The sequence below is a fragment of the Plectropomus leopardus genome, chromosome 21 (genome assembly GCF_008729295.1).
Source record: "Plectropomus leopardus isolate mb chromosome 21, YSFRI_Pleo_2.0, whole genome shotgun sequence".
Taxonomy (NCBI): Eukaryota; Metazoa; Chordata; class Actinopteri; order Perciformes; family Serranidae; genus Plectropomus; species Plectropomus leopardus.
The window spans coordinates 15,178,892-15,192,125 of NC_056483.1; the positions used below are offsets into that span (position 1 = coordinate 15,178,892).

General features: G+C 38.9%; 2 protein-coding genes across 2 annotated transcripts; both read left to right on the forward strand.

Moving 5' to 3' along the window:
• The first annotated feature begins 2,390 nt into the window (after window positions 1–2,390).
• Window positions 2,391–7,360, forward strand: LOC121960985 (beta-1,4-galactosyltransferase 1-like). Its single transcript, XM_042510888.1, has 2 exons — window positions 2,391–2,783; window positions 6,692–7,360. The coding sequence occupies exons 1-2, from the start codon at window positions 2,391–2,393 to the stop codon at window positions 7,358–7,360; spliced, it is 1,062 nt and encodes a 353-aa protein (XP_042366822.1).
• A 933-nt stretch (window positions 7,361–8,293) lies between these two features.
• LOC121960986 (beta-1,4-galactosyltransferase 2-like) lies at window positions 8,294–12,012 on the forward strand. The gene is made up of 5 exons (XM_042510889.1): window positions 8,294–8,357; window positions 8,888–8,972; window positions 9,171–9,228; window positions 10,662–10,934; window positions 11,344–12,012. The coding sequence occupies exons 1-5, from the start codon at window positions 8,294–8,296 to the stop codon at window positions 12,010–12,012; spliced, it is 1,149 nt and encodes a 382-aa protein (XP_042366823.1).
• Window positions 12,013–13,234: the final 1,222 nt, after the last annotated feature.

Here is a 13,234-nt window from a genome sequence, read left to right on the forward strand (position 1 = left end):
TTTATTATATTTATTATTAAATTTATAACTAATTTAATTTAATATATAATGTCTCCATGTGTTACATTAACGCACATTGGACTGGATTTGTTTAGACGGCACACATTACATTAATTTATTTAGATAAAAAATATTTGCACTGCAACTTCAACCTCTGCACAACTGCACAATCCCTCCATTGCACCTTTTGTATACACATTTTGTGTCTATTATACTCTATTTTTCAGTTTTAATATTTTCATATTGCTTCTATATTTTTTATCTTATGTCTAATTCTATTTAATTTTCCTATTTTTATTCTTTCTTTATGTAAATTGTTTGCACCAAAACACTAAGTTGAATTCCTTATATATGTAAACGTACTTAATTGTACCCAATTCTGATTCTGATTCTGAGATAAATAGATTTTCTCTGCAAATCAAAATATCAGAGGGTTCTGCAGGAATGGATGATATGATGGTGGGCTGTGAGATAGATGGGAATAAATGTAAGATATTTTAATGAAAGAATAAGGTGAAATTGCTGAAACATAACTACAGAGCAACAAAAAAGTTGAACATATAGTTTTGCAGTTATGTGTCTGACTTAATTAATATTCAAGTTGCTGCATACTTTTTTAACCATGTATACCAGACAACTATTTCCTCTCACTCATATCCTTCTCTCTGGATTAACTGTGCTCCTGACACACTCATCCAACCAATTCCAAACAGCAGCATTGAATTTAGTTATGTCTGATTATCAGTAAAACTATCTTATGCTTTGAAATCATCATTTATGGGTGACATGGTCACATGACTTTAACACAGGGTGCTTTGTTTTCAGTGAGAAGTTTGTGTACTGATGTCACATGAAGACCATGAATCTACTGCATATGCTATGTTACTTTTCTGACAATAAATATGAGTAATTAGATGAGTAATTATAAATGTAGACACCGACACCAAACCAAAATTCAATTAAGGAATAGATTTTAAACATATTTTGGAATCTTGGTACTGACATGTTATTTTATTGGTTTATAAAATGTATGGATGCAAAAACAATATTAAAGAATGTTTTTTTTCTTCAGTTCACATGTTATCAATATTATATCTGAAAAAATAACACACATTTTATCTCCCACATCAATTCTCTGTTAGGAAAGTGGCCATTTTATTCATAGTGAAACCAAAATTGTACCTCCATGTTGCACCACACCCTCCAGCTTCCTCTCACGTACTCAGTGTGTGAAACCTGCAAATTTACATGTGAAAGCTGGTTTAGGATACTGGATACTAGGATACTATCAATCAGTTTAATGGCTGTAACTACTGTTAATGTATTGCAAGCCTGATACATCCAAAAACTATAAACTTTTATATTATGTAATACAGTGCTGAACTGGAATCCTTATTCATCAGTAAAGACATATTGCCTGCTGCAAACAAAGTAAAGTTGGGCGTGATCAGTGAAACTGATACCCTTTTCATTTGCCTGCATTTACAAAGGACAAGTTGCCTTATTTGAAAAGCACTCCCTTTACACAACCTGTACTTGGTTCATGTGCACACAAATAGGAAGTCAACTGCAGTGTAGGTTTATTATCAGTGACATTTTACTGAAAAATATACTGCAAATACCCTTAAAATCTTTGTGATCAAATTTTTAGGTATTTTCTGTGCAGAGTATAGTAATAAATCACATATACATAGCCACATCTCATCGATATGTGTCAATATGATTTACAAATCTTGAAGGTTTTAAACTCCAGACAGAAAGTTAATAGTGAATGGAAGAATAATGACCTGGTCATTAAGTGCCCTCTAAGGATGTAGGTTAAGGATAAGTTTGCCATTGCACACTCAGGACATTCAGCACAATCACTCACCACCAGATAGGCCACTTTGACAATGTACAGGAACTATCATTATGGCTTGGTTATTTATACCATATTAATTACGCTGTATTTTCAAAAGTCATTGAGCCAATACTCAAGTGTTTTTTTTCCCTCTTATGTCATATTGTTTTTTGTATGGGTTATCTTTCATAAAAGTGATCATCAGTCTTAAAGTACTTGGTAGATCACACACATATTAAACAAACATATATAATAGTATTGCATACTCAAACACACAGCAATACAATTCCATTGAAGTCAGTCATTAGATTCTAGGAAACATAAGGGGAAGCAAATGAAAAACAACAACAAAAAAAAAATTAATAATTAACCACATATGTGAGGGCCAACCTGATCCGCTAAGCTGAACAAGGAAGCTTCACCCAAGTAAATAAAACCTGTATGCTTGTGCTTTTGTTTGGGACACCTTTGACTTGCAAAGTGGAATGCGGGTCACAGAGCTGTAGGAGAGTAGCTGAGTGGACTGTATTCAACATTAGACACAGCAAAAATGCTGAAAAAAGTCTTTAACATCGTTATCATTTTTGCCGTCTTCAGTTTGGCATGTTTTGTTATGCTTCTATTCTACAGCAAAGACAGCACTTTATTTCTTTTTGCAAAACCATATCGCGTGACAATTGGAAACAATACACTTTCCCAGTGGATAAAAGAACTTGTTCAGCTGAAGACTAAAGCACCAAATGGCAGTCAAGAAGAGAAACAGATGTCACCTACTACACACAAGCCTTTGGGACCTTGCCCTGACATCCCTCCAAATCTTGTGGGTCCAATCCATGTGGAGTTTAAGTCTAGCCGGACTTTGGATGAGGTGAAAAAGGAGGTCGGTTCTCCTCTTCAGGAAGGAGGATGGTTCAAACCACCACACTGTATTGCAGAACAGAAGGTAGGTGATTGAATAGAGAGACAAATATATTAGAGGACAGTCCTCAATATGAAAACTATAACCAAATAGATTTAGATATTGATTAAAATAAAACTGCATTGATCTCCAGGGGAAATTTACAACATGCTACCCAGCAGTATATAAAGTAACTACAATTATTATAATTAAAATATTTGTATGCTTGCTTGGAATTGTAACTACTAAGAATGTAATTTCAGATATCTAAAATTGCATTGATGATAAAATCCTTCCACATTTCTGCTTCTTGCTCATCCTTGGCCCTCCAAGCATAACACTTTTATTGACTGGTCTGTGGGGAGGACTGTTTGCTGGAGCAATTTCTGCCATGCTGTCTGTTTGCAGTCTGCCTTACCTCCTGCAGGGCGCACCCATACCTCATCAATCTCCAAGCCATGACTTGTATGAAGTATTTAGCAAAAGCAAGTCACTTTCTTTGACAACATATTCCTGTGCCATCAACCTCCTTCCTAGTACTCCTCTCCCTTACAGTCAACTATACAACCTGTCATGGAGACTTGCATTGAAGAGTCGATGGCTTCTCAGTAATTAGAGTGGCTGTGAGCCTTGACAGGATAAGCAGTTACGGCTAATGAATGAATGAATAATTAAAGTGGGCAAGTAAGGTCTGACCCTGAGAAGATCAAAACAAAGGCAGAGTGGCCCCAGCTACAAAAACAGGAAGGAACTTCAGGGTTTTTGGGATTTGCTAACTTTTACAAAAGGATTATCAAGGACTTTCACCATGTTGTTGCCCCTTTAAACCAATCTGACTACCTCCTTTGTGAAGTTCAGTCTCTGGAAGCTGAGACCACATTCAACAAACTTAAATCCTATTCTCTTCAGCCCCAGATCTTATGGTCCTCGAGGGGGTCCAGACACCATCCTTGAGCTTTTTTCTCTCGCTGTTTGTTCCCCGCTGAGAGGAACTTTGATGTCATCAGCCACAAGCAATTAATGGTCAACCTCGCCCTGGAGGATTGGAGGCACTGGCTGGAGGTGCCAGCGCAGCCTTTTGTGGTTGGACAACAAAAACTTGGCTTACACTTTAAGTCAGCATTGCTACTCAACTCCTGCCAGGCCTACTGGTCCTTGTTTGTTTGTTTTCTTGTCACTTTCACATCCCCCTTACCCATTGCTTGGGGTCTCGAAACATCAAGCCATATGCCCTCTCTGACCGCTTCAGTTCTCAGAAGATCCTATCAAACCAAAACTCTACTGGGAAATCAAGGTGCTCATCAAGGAGGCACAGAAGATCCAGCGTGACCCAGGAGGAGTTCTCTCTGGCTCTCTATTTGTCCCAAATTCCGTCTGCTTCCAGGTTCTCCAGCCAACCCACTCAGCCCGTTTGTCTTGTCATCTAGGAGTTAACAAAACACTGGTCAAATGCAACTTCTGGTGGCCCATTATGGACAAAGATACCAGGTCCCTTGTTCCAGCTCATCCCATCTGTGCTCAAGGTAAATCCATGCATTCTTCACCTAAAGACCTGTTCAGACCACTTCCTGTCAGCTGGTCCCACATTGCAATCTGGTTGTCCAAAGTTGCTCACTTTGGAGCAATTCCCAAACTCCCCTCTGCTAAAAAAACAGCAGATGTCTATTTCACCTATGTTTTATACCTACACCACATTCTTAAGGAAACAGTCTAGAAACACCTCTGGTTTTCATCCACTGGCTATCCCCCATTGCATCGGGGAACGGGGTCGTCAGAGTGATCTTTTGTGGTCTGTGTAATTGCCTCTGATCCCTCTGCCTGGAGTACATATCTTCCCTTGACTGAATATGCCCACAACTCCCTTGTCAGCTCAACAGCAGGCATGTCCCTATTTAAGGTTTCACACCTCAAGCCGTTTTGTTTGTGTGTTTCTCTCTTTCCGTTGTGTAAGTATTGTCTAGACGTGGGTATGGCTCCCAGTTTCACCTGCTGCCACTCAAGCCTGCAAACCTGCTGCCCATCTGTAATCAAGCCACCACTCATTCTGCTGGACAAAAGCCCAGTTCAGTCTTTCACTCATTGCCAGACTGTCCATTTACCTCATGTGAAATTCTGCTCAAGCCAACTCTAAACGGGAAACATAATCATTTTCCCTGTGCACTGTTTTTGACTCTGTTTTCTCTGTATTCAGTTCTTCAAAAAACCCAGCCTACTATTTCCCTGTCCAGTTAGACCCAGTCACCCTGCTCACCCAAAAATCTCTGTCTCTGTCAGTTCTTCTGCTCAATGCTCCTATCTGCCTCAGCCTGGAACCTCGGCCCCCAAACAACAAGTAACCCTTTACCAGATGAGGCTGCAATCATTCTCTGTCTGTCCTTAATAAACTCACTCTCTGTTTTCAACTATATTCTGCCTCTTCATTTGTGTTTGTGCCCTGGGTTCTACATGATATGGTGCCTACATATTCAAAAGGGTTTGCTATGTTAGATATATCAGAAATGCAGTTGTTTATCTGAAATGGAAAGTGGGGTCAAACCTACCAGCTTTGACCCTTCTGTGTGGAGTTTAGGTGTTCTCCCCATACCAGCATGATGGGTTTTCTCTGGCTTCCTCCCACAGTCCAACAACGTGCAGGTTAAGTTAATTGGTGACTCTGACTTACCTGTAGGTATGAATGTGAATGCAAATAGTCTGGCAGTCTGATTAGGGTGTACCCATCTCTCACCCAGTGTCATCTGGGTTAGGTTCCAGTACCCCAGCAACTCTGTACCAGGATATGTTGTTATAGTAAAAAATGAATGAATCAATATAATTGTTGTCCCAACAAGGGGAATAACTGACATCTATAATTAGTTACTGTAAATCACTTTTGACTGGTTGAAACACAATTTTCCATATGAAAATATATTTGTAACCAGTCAACCAGTCAGTTATTTTACAAATATCTTAAATTAACCTTTTACCTTGTAAAAATGACATGTTGACAGGCCATTTCCACTTGTGAAAACTAAATAGCTATTTGTCAATGGACACCCTTTTAAATGTTAAAAGGCTGCCCATTGCTACCATTTTGTTATGGGGCTTCTGAAAACCTTTTACATGTAACAGGGGTTATTATCAAGATTAAGCGCAGAGATTAAAACATTTGAAAGGGTGTAACAGTAGTCTGTAGATATTAACAGATGTAATATATTTGGACTAAATATTTTACTGGATTTGGATCATCTGGACCTTTAATGATGTATCAGGAGCTCTTTTTGTTGGTGTATTATCAATTGATAGATTATGTTAGGCTTGAAAGGTGATTTGTAACTGTTTGTGTGTTGGTGGTCTGACAGAGGCATGACCATTTACCTTCTGAGGTGGTTGTATCAATTGAATCACAAGAATCTTAGCTTTATAACATATGTTGTATGAGTAACCGCTGAAACACTGCATTTACTTACATATCATAACTGTTTACTTCACAATATGACAGATTGTTGGATTGTTGAAATACACACACTATTTAAAACACCAAAGCAATAAAGGAATAATTCAGCAGGCAGGAGTACTGCCATGGAAGCTAAGCAATGTACTGATCTGAATGGGATCAGTAGTGAAACATTTTTATCGACCTAAAAAAAAAGCTGACCTAAACAAAAATCTGGTTCGGTCTAAATCTATGCTATATGTTTACAACTTAACCTCACAACAAAAGTCACACAATAAAATAATTAAACTATATATCCAAAGAATAGTGTACACTTAAACTAATTTTGATTTTTTTGGTTGGGCCTTTTTATTGGTTGGCTAAAATTCAATTAGCTGTTGGCCCTGTCATCAGTAGTGCATTGCCTATCTTCTGTGGCGTTACTCGTACAATCCCACGTCAGAAAGTCAGAACTATCCCTTTAATGATTCTCTAGATTGTATTTTAAAGCGAACTTATTTAACTTGTTTAATTTCTGTAGGTGGCGATCATCATCCCATTCCGGAATCGGCATGAGCACCTTAAGCACTGGCTGTATTACCTCCATCCTATATTGATGCGTCAGCAGTTGGACTACAGAGTGTATGTCATCAACCAGGATGGAGATGGAGTCTTCAACCGGGCTAAACTGATGAATGCAGGATACGTTGAAGCACTGAAGGAATATGATTTTGATTGCTTTGTCTTCTCTGATGTAGATCTGGTTCCTATGGATGACCGTAACCTCTATAGATGTTTTGACAATCCCAGACACTTGGCTGTGGCTATGGACAAATTTAACTTCCACTTACCCTATAACACTTTCTTTGGTGGGGTTTCTGCATTGTCCAAGAAGCAATACTTGAAGATTAATGGCTTCTCAAATACTTACTGGGGCTGGGGTGGTGAAGACGACGATATTTATAAGCGAATTATTTATCGTGGAATGTCCATTTCTCGACCTGACTCTGTAACTGGAAAATACAAGATGGTCAAACATAAGAGAGACTTGCACAATGAACCCAATCCAGAAAATCCTGGCAAACTGAGGAAAACCCATTTGACCATGGATAACGATGGGATTAATTCCTTAAACTACACAGTCAAGGAGATTGTGAAGGATAAACTGTACACTTATATCACTGTCAATATTTGGGCTGTGACAGGCTGAATAAAGCTGGAACCTGTGGATCTGCTGTTGGATGTTGTTGCAGTTCAGACTCAAACAAAAGATCATGTCTTTGAATTCTCTGATAATCCAGTTTGTCAAGTCTGTTTTAATTAAACTAGACCTTGGTATTAAGTTATGTATGCAAATCTGTGTGTGATGAATGCAATTAAAGTAAATATTTACTGTATAAATATGAGATATAGAGTATCTTTCAACTGTTGAATGACAATCATTAACATCAAAATATAATGTAAAATATCTATCCAATTGACACAATAATTGAGACACAATAATAGTCAATTGTCTGTTTACGAGGAATGGAAAATGGGATTTGGACAGATGGATTGGGGATTGTTACATCCAGCATTAATTGTTATGTAGTGCAAGAATAAATATTACATATGAATTGTATGACACAGGTCAGATGGCGGTGTTTCTTTTAAAATATTTTTTATATTACATGATTTTGTATACAGACATTTGTCTTTACTGTACAATGCAATAACATTTTTTGTTATTTTTGTACTTGAAATTACAGTTACTGTCAATATTTACTGTAAATATAAACTGGAAAGTGTGATAACATGAGTGTGTGGGGGCATTTTGGTTATGCACTGGTTGATATTTCCTTTTCTTTTTTTAAGCTGGGTTCACTGCTTTAAGTTATTTATGGTTATTTTTGCAATCAAAGTGTTCTGCAAAACTGATGTGATACAGTGAAGACTGGAAAAAAAAATGCATGGCCGCTATGGCCTGGCACTGAACATGCCTGTGAACATCAAAACAAAACTGAATTCATTTTCTCTCTATATTCGTACGATCTTGTAGTCTTTTTTACTGGTCTAAAGCTTACGCCATCCCTCGAAAAACAGAATACTGGCCATGTCAAGTGTTTTTTTTTTTTTTTTTTTGCTTAATGCCAGACTTTTATTTATGCTACGCTACAAATGTCAGCTGCGCAACAAGGTGTCGATTTTCACTCACTCTACAGACTCAGGTGAGAATGAAGGATAATTTAACTCTCCGTCATTCTCACCATAGTAAATGAAAATAGTTTAAACAGGTAAATGGTTGGAAAAACTAATATCTCTATCAGAGTCCTGGCAAAATATTTGGGAATTTGGGGAGCATTTCTCTTTTTTTTAACCCTTCCCCCATAGCAGTGTAACAAACACTGCTTAAAATCATGGCTTGCATAAATACAATTAGCTGCTGGATAGAATCTGTAGAGCATGGGGCATACAATGTCAGCCATATATGCAGTAAACCTTAATGTGGATACAATATATCGCAATAAAAACAGCGAAGAAAAAGTGCTAACTAGTTTTGTCTTTATGATGGTGAAGAAGGAAATACTCAATATACATATGATTTGTGTGTGTATGGTTTATGTTTCATAGTAAGTCAAAAACTCAAACTTGAAAGTCAGTCAGTGACTGCCTTTCCTGACCTCAAGTCCCTGAGGTGTATTCCAGAGGGGTCCTGTCTCCTTGGTCATCTGGAAGGGTTCCTTCTCCAATCTCTCAGGTATTCTCCACAGAGGTCACTTCTGCTTCCTCCAGAGGGGCCCCATCTCAGACCCCAGCAGTGGTCCTGCTTACGTCACCAATCTGTAGGTCATCCTCCAGAATGGGTTTGCATGCTTGATTGTCTTCCTGCCCATCCCCCAGACACAGAACTCCTGCTCAACCAATTACAGAGTCAAAATCCATTTTAGAAGCAGTATGTCAAAACTAGCTCTCTACTCCTCAGCCAAGGCAGAAATCGTTCACAGACTCATCCAACCTTGTGATATCCAATTTCATATCAGCGACTGTCAGCTTCTCGAGTCCTTCGACCCATTGGCAGGGTTCAAAGTCTCCTACCTGGTCTGGATGTAAAGGTTTTTGTAGCAGAGGTAAATATTAAAGAGAGGACCTATACGTTTCTTGGGTCCAAACTGATTGCATTACCTGCCATCCGGAGAAGGATCCGATACCACTCCTTGACCCTCCTCACAGGTGTCAGTTACAAAAATCATAGTTGATGGGCAGCTGTTGTAAAGAACAGGTCTGGAGTAGGAGCCTGGCTTGATGACAGATTTATTAAATGGGATTGAATTCAGGTGTGGGCTGTTTTTGCATTACCTGCGGCTGAACCGAGTTCTACTGGCAACACTTGTTTGACCAGGTGAAAATATGACACCAGCATCAATTGAAGCCAGACACATGCCATACCACCTGAGTACATCAGCAATAATGTCTTAATGTGCCTGATCCAATGTATTAATCCAAGATCAGAATCATCATATCCCTTATACAGTCCCAACTAGAAAATATTTCTACACCTAAATTACACTACCATCATGATCATTTCTAAGCAGTAACAGCTCTCTGTTGTATCTCTATCTATCTATCTATCTATCTATCTATCTATCTATTCGACACTGGTTGTGCCAGTTGTGAGGATTTCAGAGCAGTGGACCAGTGGACAAGCTATGGAAGATCTTCAGTCATGCTTGGACTGTATGGGTATTTACAGTCTGGGATGTTTTCAGGACTGCTACCATCAGTCTGGGTGAGTACACAGAGGCTGTTACAACAATGACAAACAGTTCAGAGCTAAGCTCAGTCAAATAATGCTGCAAAAGGAAGAAGCATTTAGGAATGGGGGCAAGTAAGGGTTTAGAGCGGCTAAGTACAAGTTTAGCAAGGTGATGAGAGATGCAAAAAGACTATAATTTAAGAAACAATTTTAAATCTGAGAAAGGGGCCCCTGTCACCAGTTACAGACTTACAGCCCTTGACGTAACCAATGACTTGTGCCTGGCAAACAAACTGAATGACAATGGGACAGTCCTAACATCATTCGCCGTGACTCCATCCACCAACTTTACACCACCAGCCACCACTTTACTCCACCTACCTCACCACTTAATAATTGCCATCCCAGGGCCTCCGCCTCCACTGTGTACAACTCCTCCTTCCCCACCACATTAATGTCACTTTGTATCCTGGACGGGGACATAAACAGATGTCGAAAGAGGTGGAGCCCCCACCACCATCACCTCTACTCAACAGGGATTGGGCCCAACCTAATACATAAATAAGTAAGCTGCAACCAAGCAAATAAAACCTGTCCTATAACTCTTTTGCTTCAAACACATCTGACTTGCCAAGAGAGAGCAGAGTTATTGGAGACCTGTTGAGTGAACAATACTTAACATCAGAGGCAGCAAAAAATGCTAAAGAAATACAATAACATTCTGGCCCTGTTTTCTTTCCTCGGTGTGACATATTTTGTTTTTCATTCACAACTACAGCATAGGAAAATTAAAAACAAGCCATCTCTGTGGATAAATGACCCTGTTCAACTGAAGACTTATGCTTCAAATGCAGGTCAAGGAGAGACACAGAGGACAATGGCTGCCAGCAAGACTTTGAAACCCTGCTCTGACACCCCTCCAAATCTTGTGGGTCCAATCCATGTGGACTTTAATTCTGCACGAACTTTGGATGAGGTGAGAGAGGAATCCGGTTCTCCACTTCAGGAAGGAGGATGGTACAAACCACCCGACTGCATTGCAAAACAGAAGGTATGTGAAAAAATAGAGACAAATTAAGATTTCTTTTAAATCTGAAATAGATGAAATATTAAATTAGAGAAGATACCTAGAAAAGACTTTATTAGTTGGGCCTACTATAATAATTACCTTACAAAAAGTTGACCAACTTCTACATTCTACTGCTTACATTTTTACTCATATTATAACAGTTATAAGGATTTAAGCTGATATTGATTGTGTTAGTTGAGCCTCATTTTAGGTTGCTGACTAGGTGGCAACAGCAGCACGAGATTAGTGGTGGTACTCCTGTCTGCTTCTTCAAACTGGAGTCATGCCTACTGACACACACTGCACCTACAACGCCACGTCACAAATCTGAAGAGGTCTTGATGATTATTTACATTTATGTCAAAGCAACTTCCTTATTTCATTTCTTTAGGTGGCGATCATCATCCCATTCCGGAATCGACATGAGCACCTTAAGCACTGGCTGTATTACCTCCATCCTATATTGATGCGTCAGCAGTTGAACTACAGAGTGTATGTCATCAACCAGGATGGAGATGGAGTCTTCAACCGGGCTAAACTGATGAACGTAGGCTGCTTTGAAGCACTGAAGGAATATGATTTTGATTGTTTTGTCTTCTCTGACATAGATCTAGTTCCTATGGATGACCGTAACCTCTATAGATGTTTTAACAATCCCAGACACTTGTCTGTAGCTGTCGATAAATTTAACTTCAAGTTACCCTATGAGGAGATATTTGGTGGGGTTATTTCGTTGTCCAAGAAGCAATACTTGAAAATGAATGGTTTCCCAAACACTTTCTGGGGCTGGGGTGGCGAGGATGACGATATTTATCAGCGAATAATGAACCATGGAATGTCCATTTCTCGACCTGACATGGTGACAGGAAAGTACAAGATGATCAAACATAAGAGAGACGTGCAAAATCATTGTAATCCAAGGAATGTTGCCAAACTGAAACAAACCAAGAATACAATGGATAAAGATGGGATTAATTCCTTAAAATACACAGTCAAGGAGACTGTGAAAGATAAACTGTACACTTATATCAACGTGAATATTGGGCTCCACCTCTTTTGATTGTGAAAGGAACCTGTGCACCTGGTACTGATGATGATGATGATGATGATGATGATGATGATAATGATGATGATGATGATGATGATGATTGATTCACTGGTGTCACTGTGTCAGACTCAAAGAAAAGGAAGTGGAACTGGTGTGACGTCCTGTCTTTAAAATCTTTGGGCAGCCGGTACTTTCATTCTTTCTAATTTAAGCTGGGGCAGTTTTTTCTCTTTGTGTTGAGGTATGCAAAACTGTTTGTCTGTCTGCATCTACGTAGCTCAAATGCAGAAGCACAACCACCTTTTCAATGAATATGTGATGCTTTGAGTTACTTTTGGTGACACAACACTCAACAGCCTTGTCATGAAGAAGGAAATATGTGCTTTGGACAGGTGGACGCCAAAGATATTATTGGGGATTATTACATCCTGCATTAATTACTATGTATTGTAAGGACAAATATTACATGTGAAGTTGATGACACAGAGGTCAAACAGTGTTTGGCTGGCTGATAAGGTGGTGAAGGGGGTTACATATTTTGTTTATCATTTACACAATAATATCTGAATTTCACAATTTTGTATCAAGACATTTGTTATTACTGTACAATGCACTTTTTTTACTTGACATTACAATTATTGCTGGTGTTCACTGTAAATACCAGAGATATTAGAAAGTGTGATGAAATGAATCGGGGGAAATTAATTTGGCAGTTGGCAGTGATGCACTGGTTGATGTTTCAATTTATTTTTTGAAGATAAAATTCTGCAAAACTGATGCGATGATTGTATGTTTGCTTTGTAAAGTGTTACATTTTTTTTCTATAAAATTGAGAAGAACTGAAATAAAATGTATGGCCACTGTGGTCCAGTATTGAGCTTATCTGTGAACATCACAACTAGATAAAGTACACGAAAAGATGGACACGAAAGATAAGCATTGTGAAAGAAATGTAGCGATATGTTCAGTCCTGGCTCTAAAACACTGGTCCTACGTTGACCTGTGGTAGCCTGGCAATCGGCCCAGGGTGTACCCCACATCTCACCTGAGGTCAGCTAAGATCGGCTCCAGCCCCCCTGTGATCCTGAAACCTGGATAAGTGCTTACAGACAATGAATGAAAGGTTTGGTTTAAAAAGAGGGAGAATTTCCCCAACACAAAACAGAACATCCTTGAGTTTTTTTTTTTTTTTTGCAAACATCACAAATCTCCAAATTTGGGGACATGGTTTTCA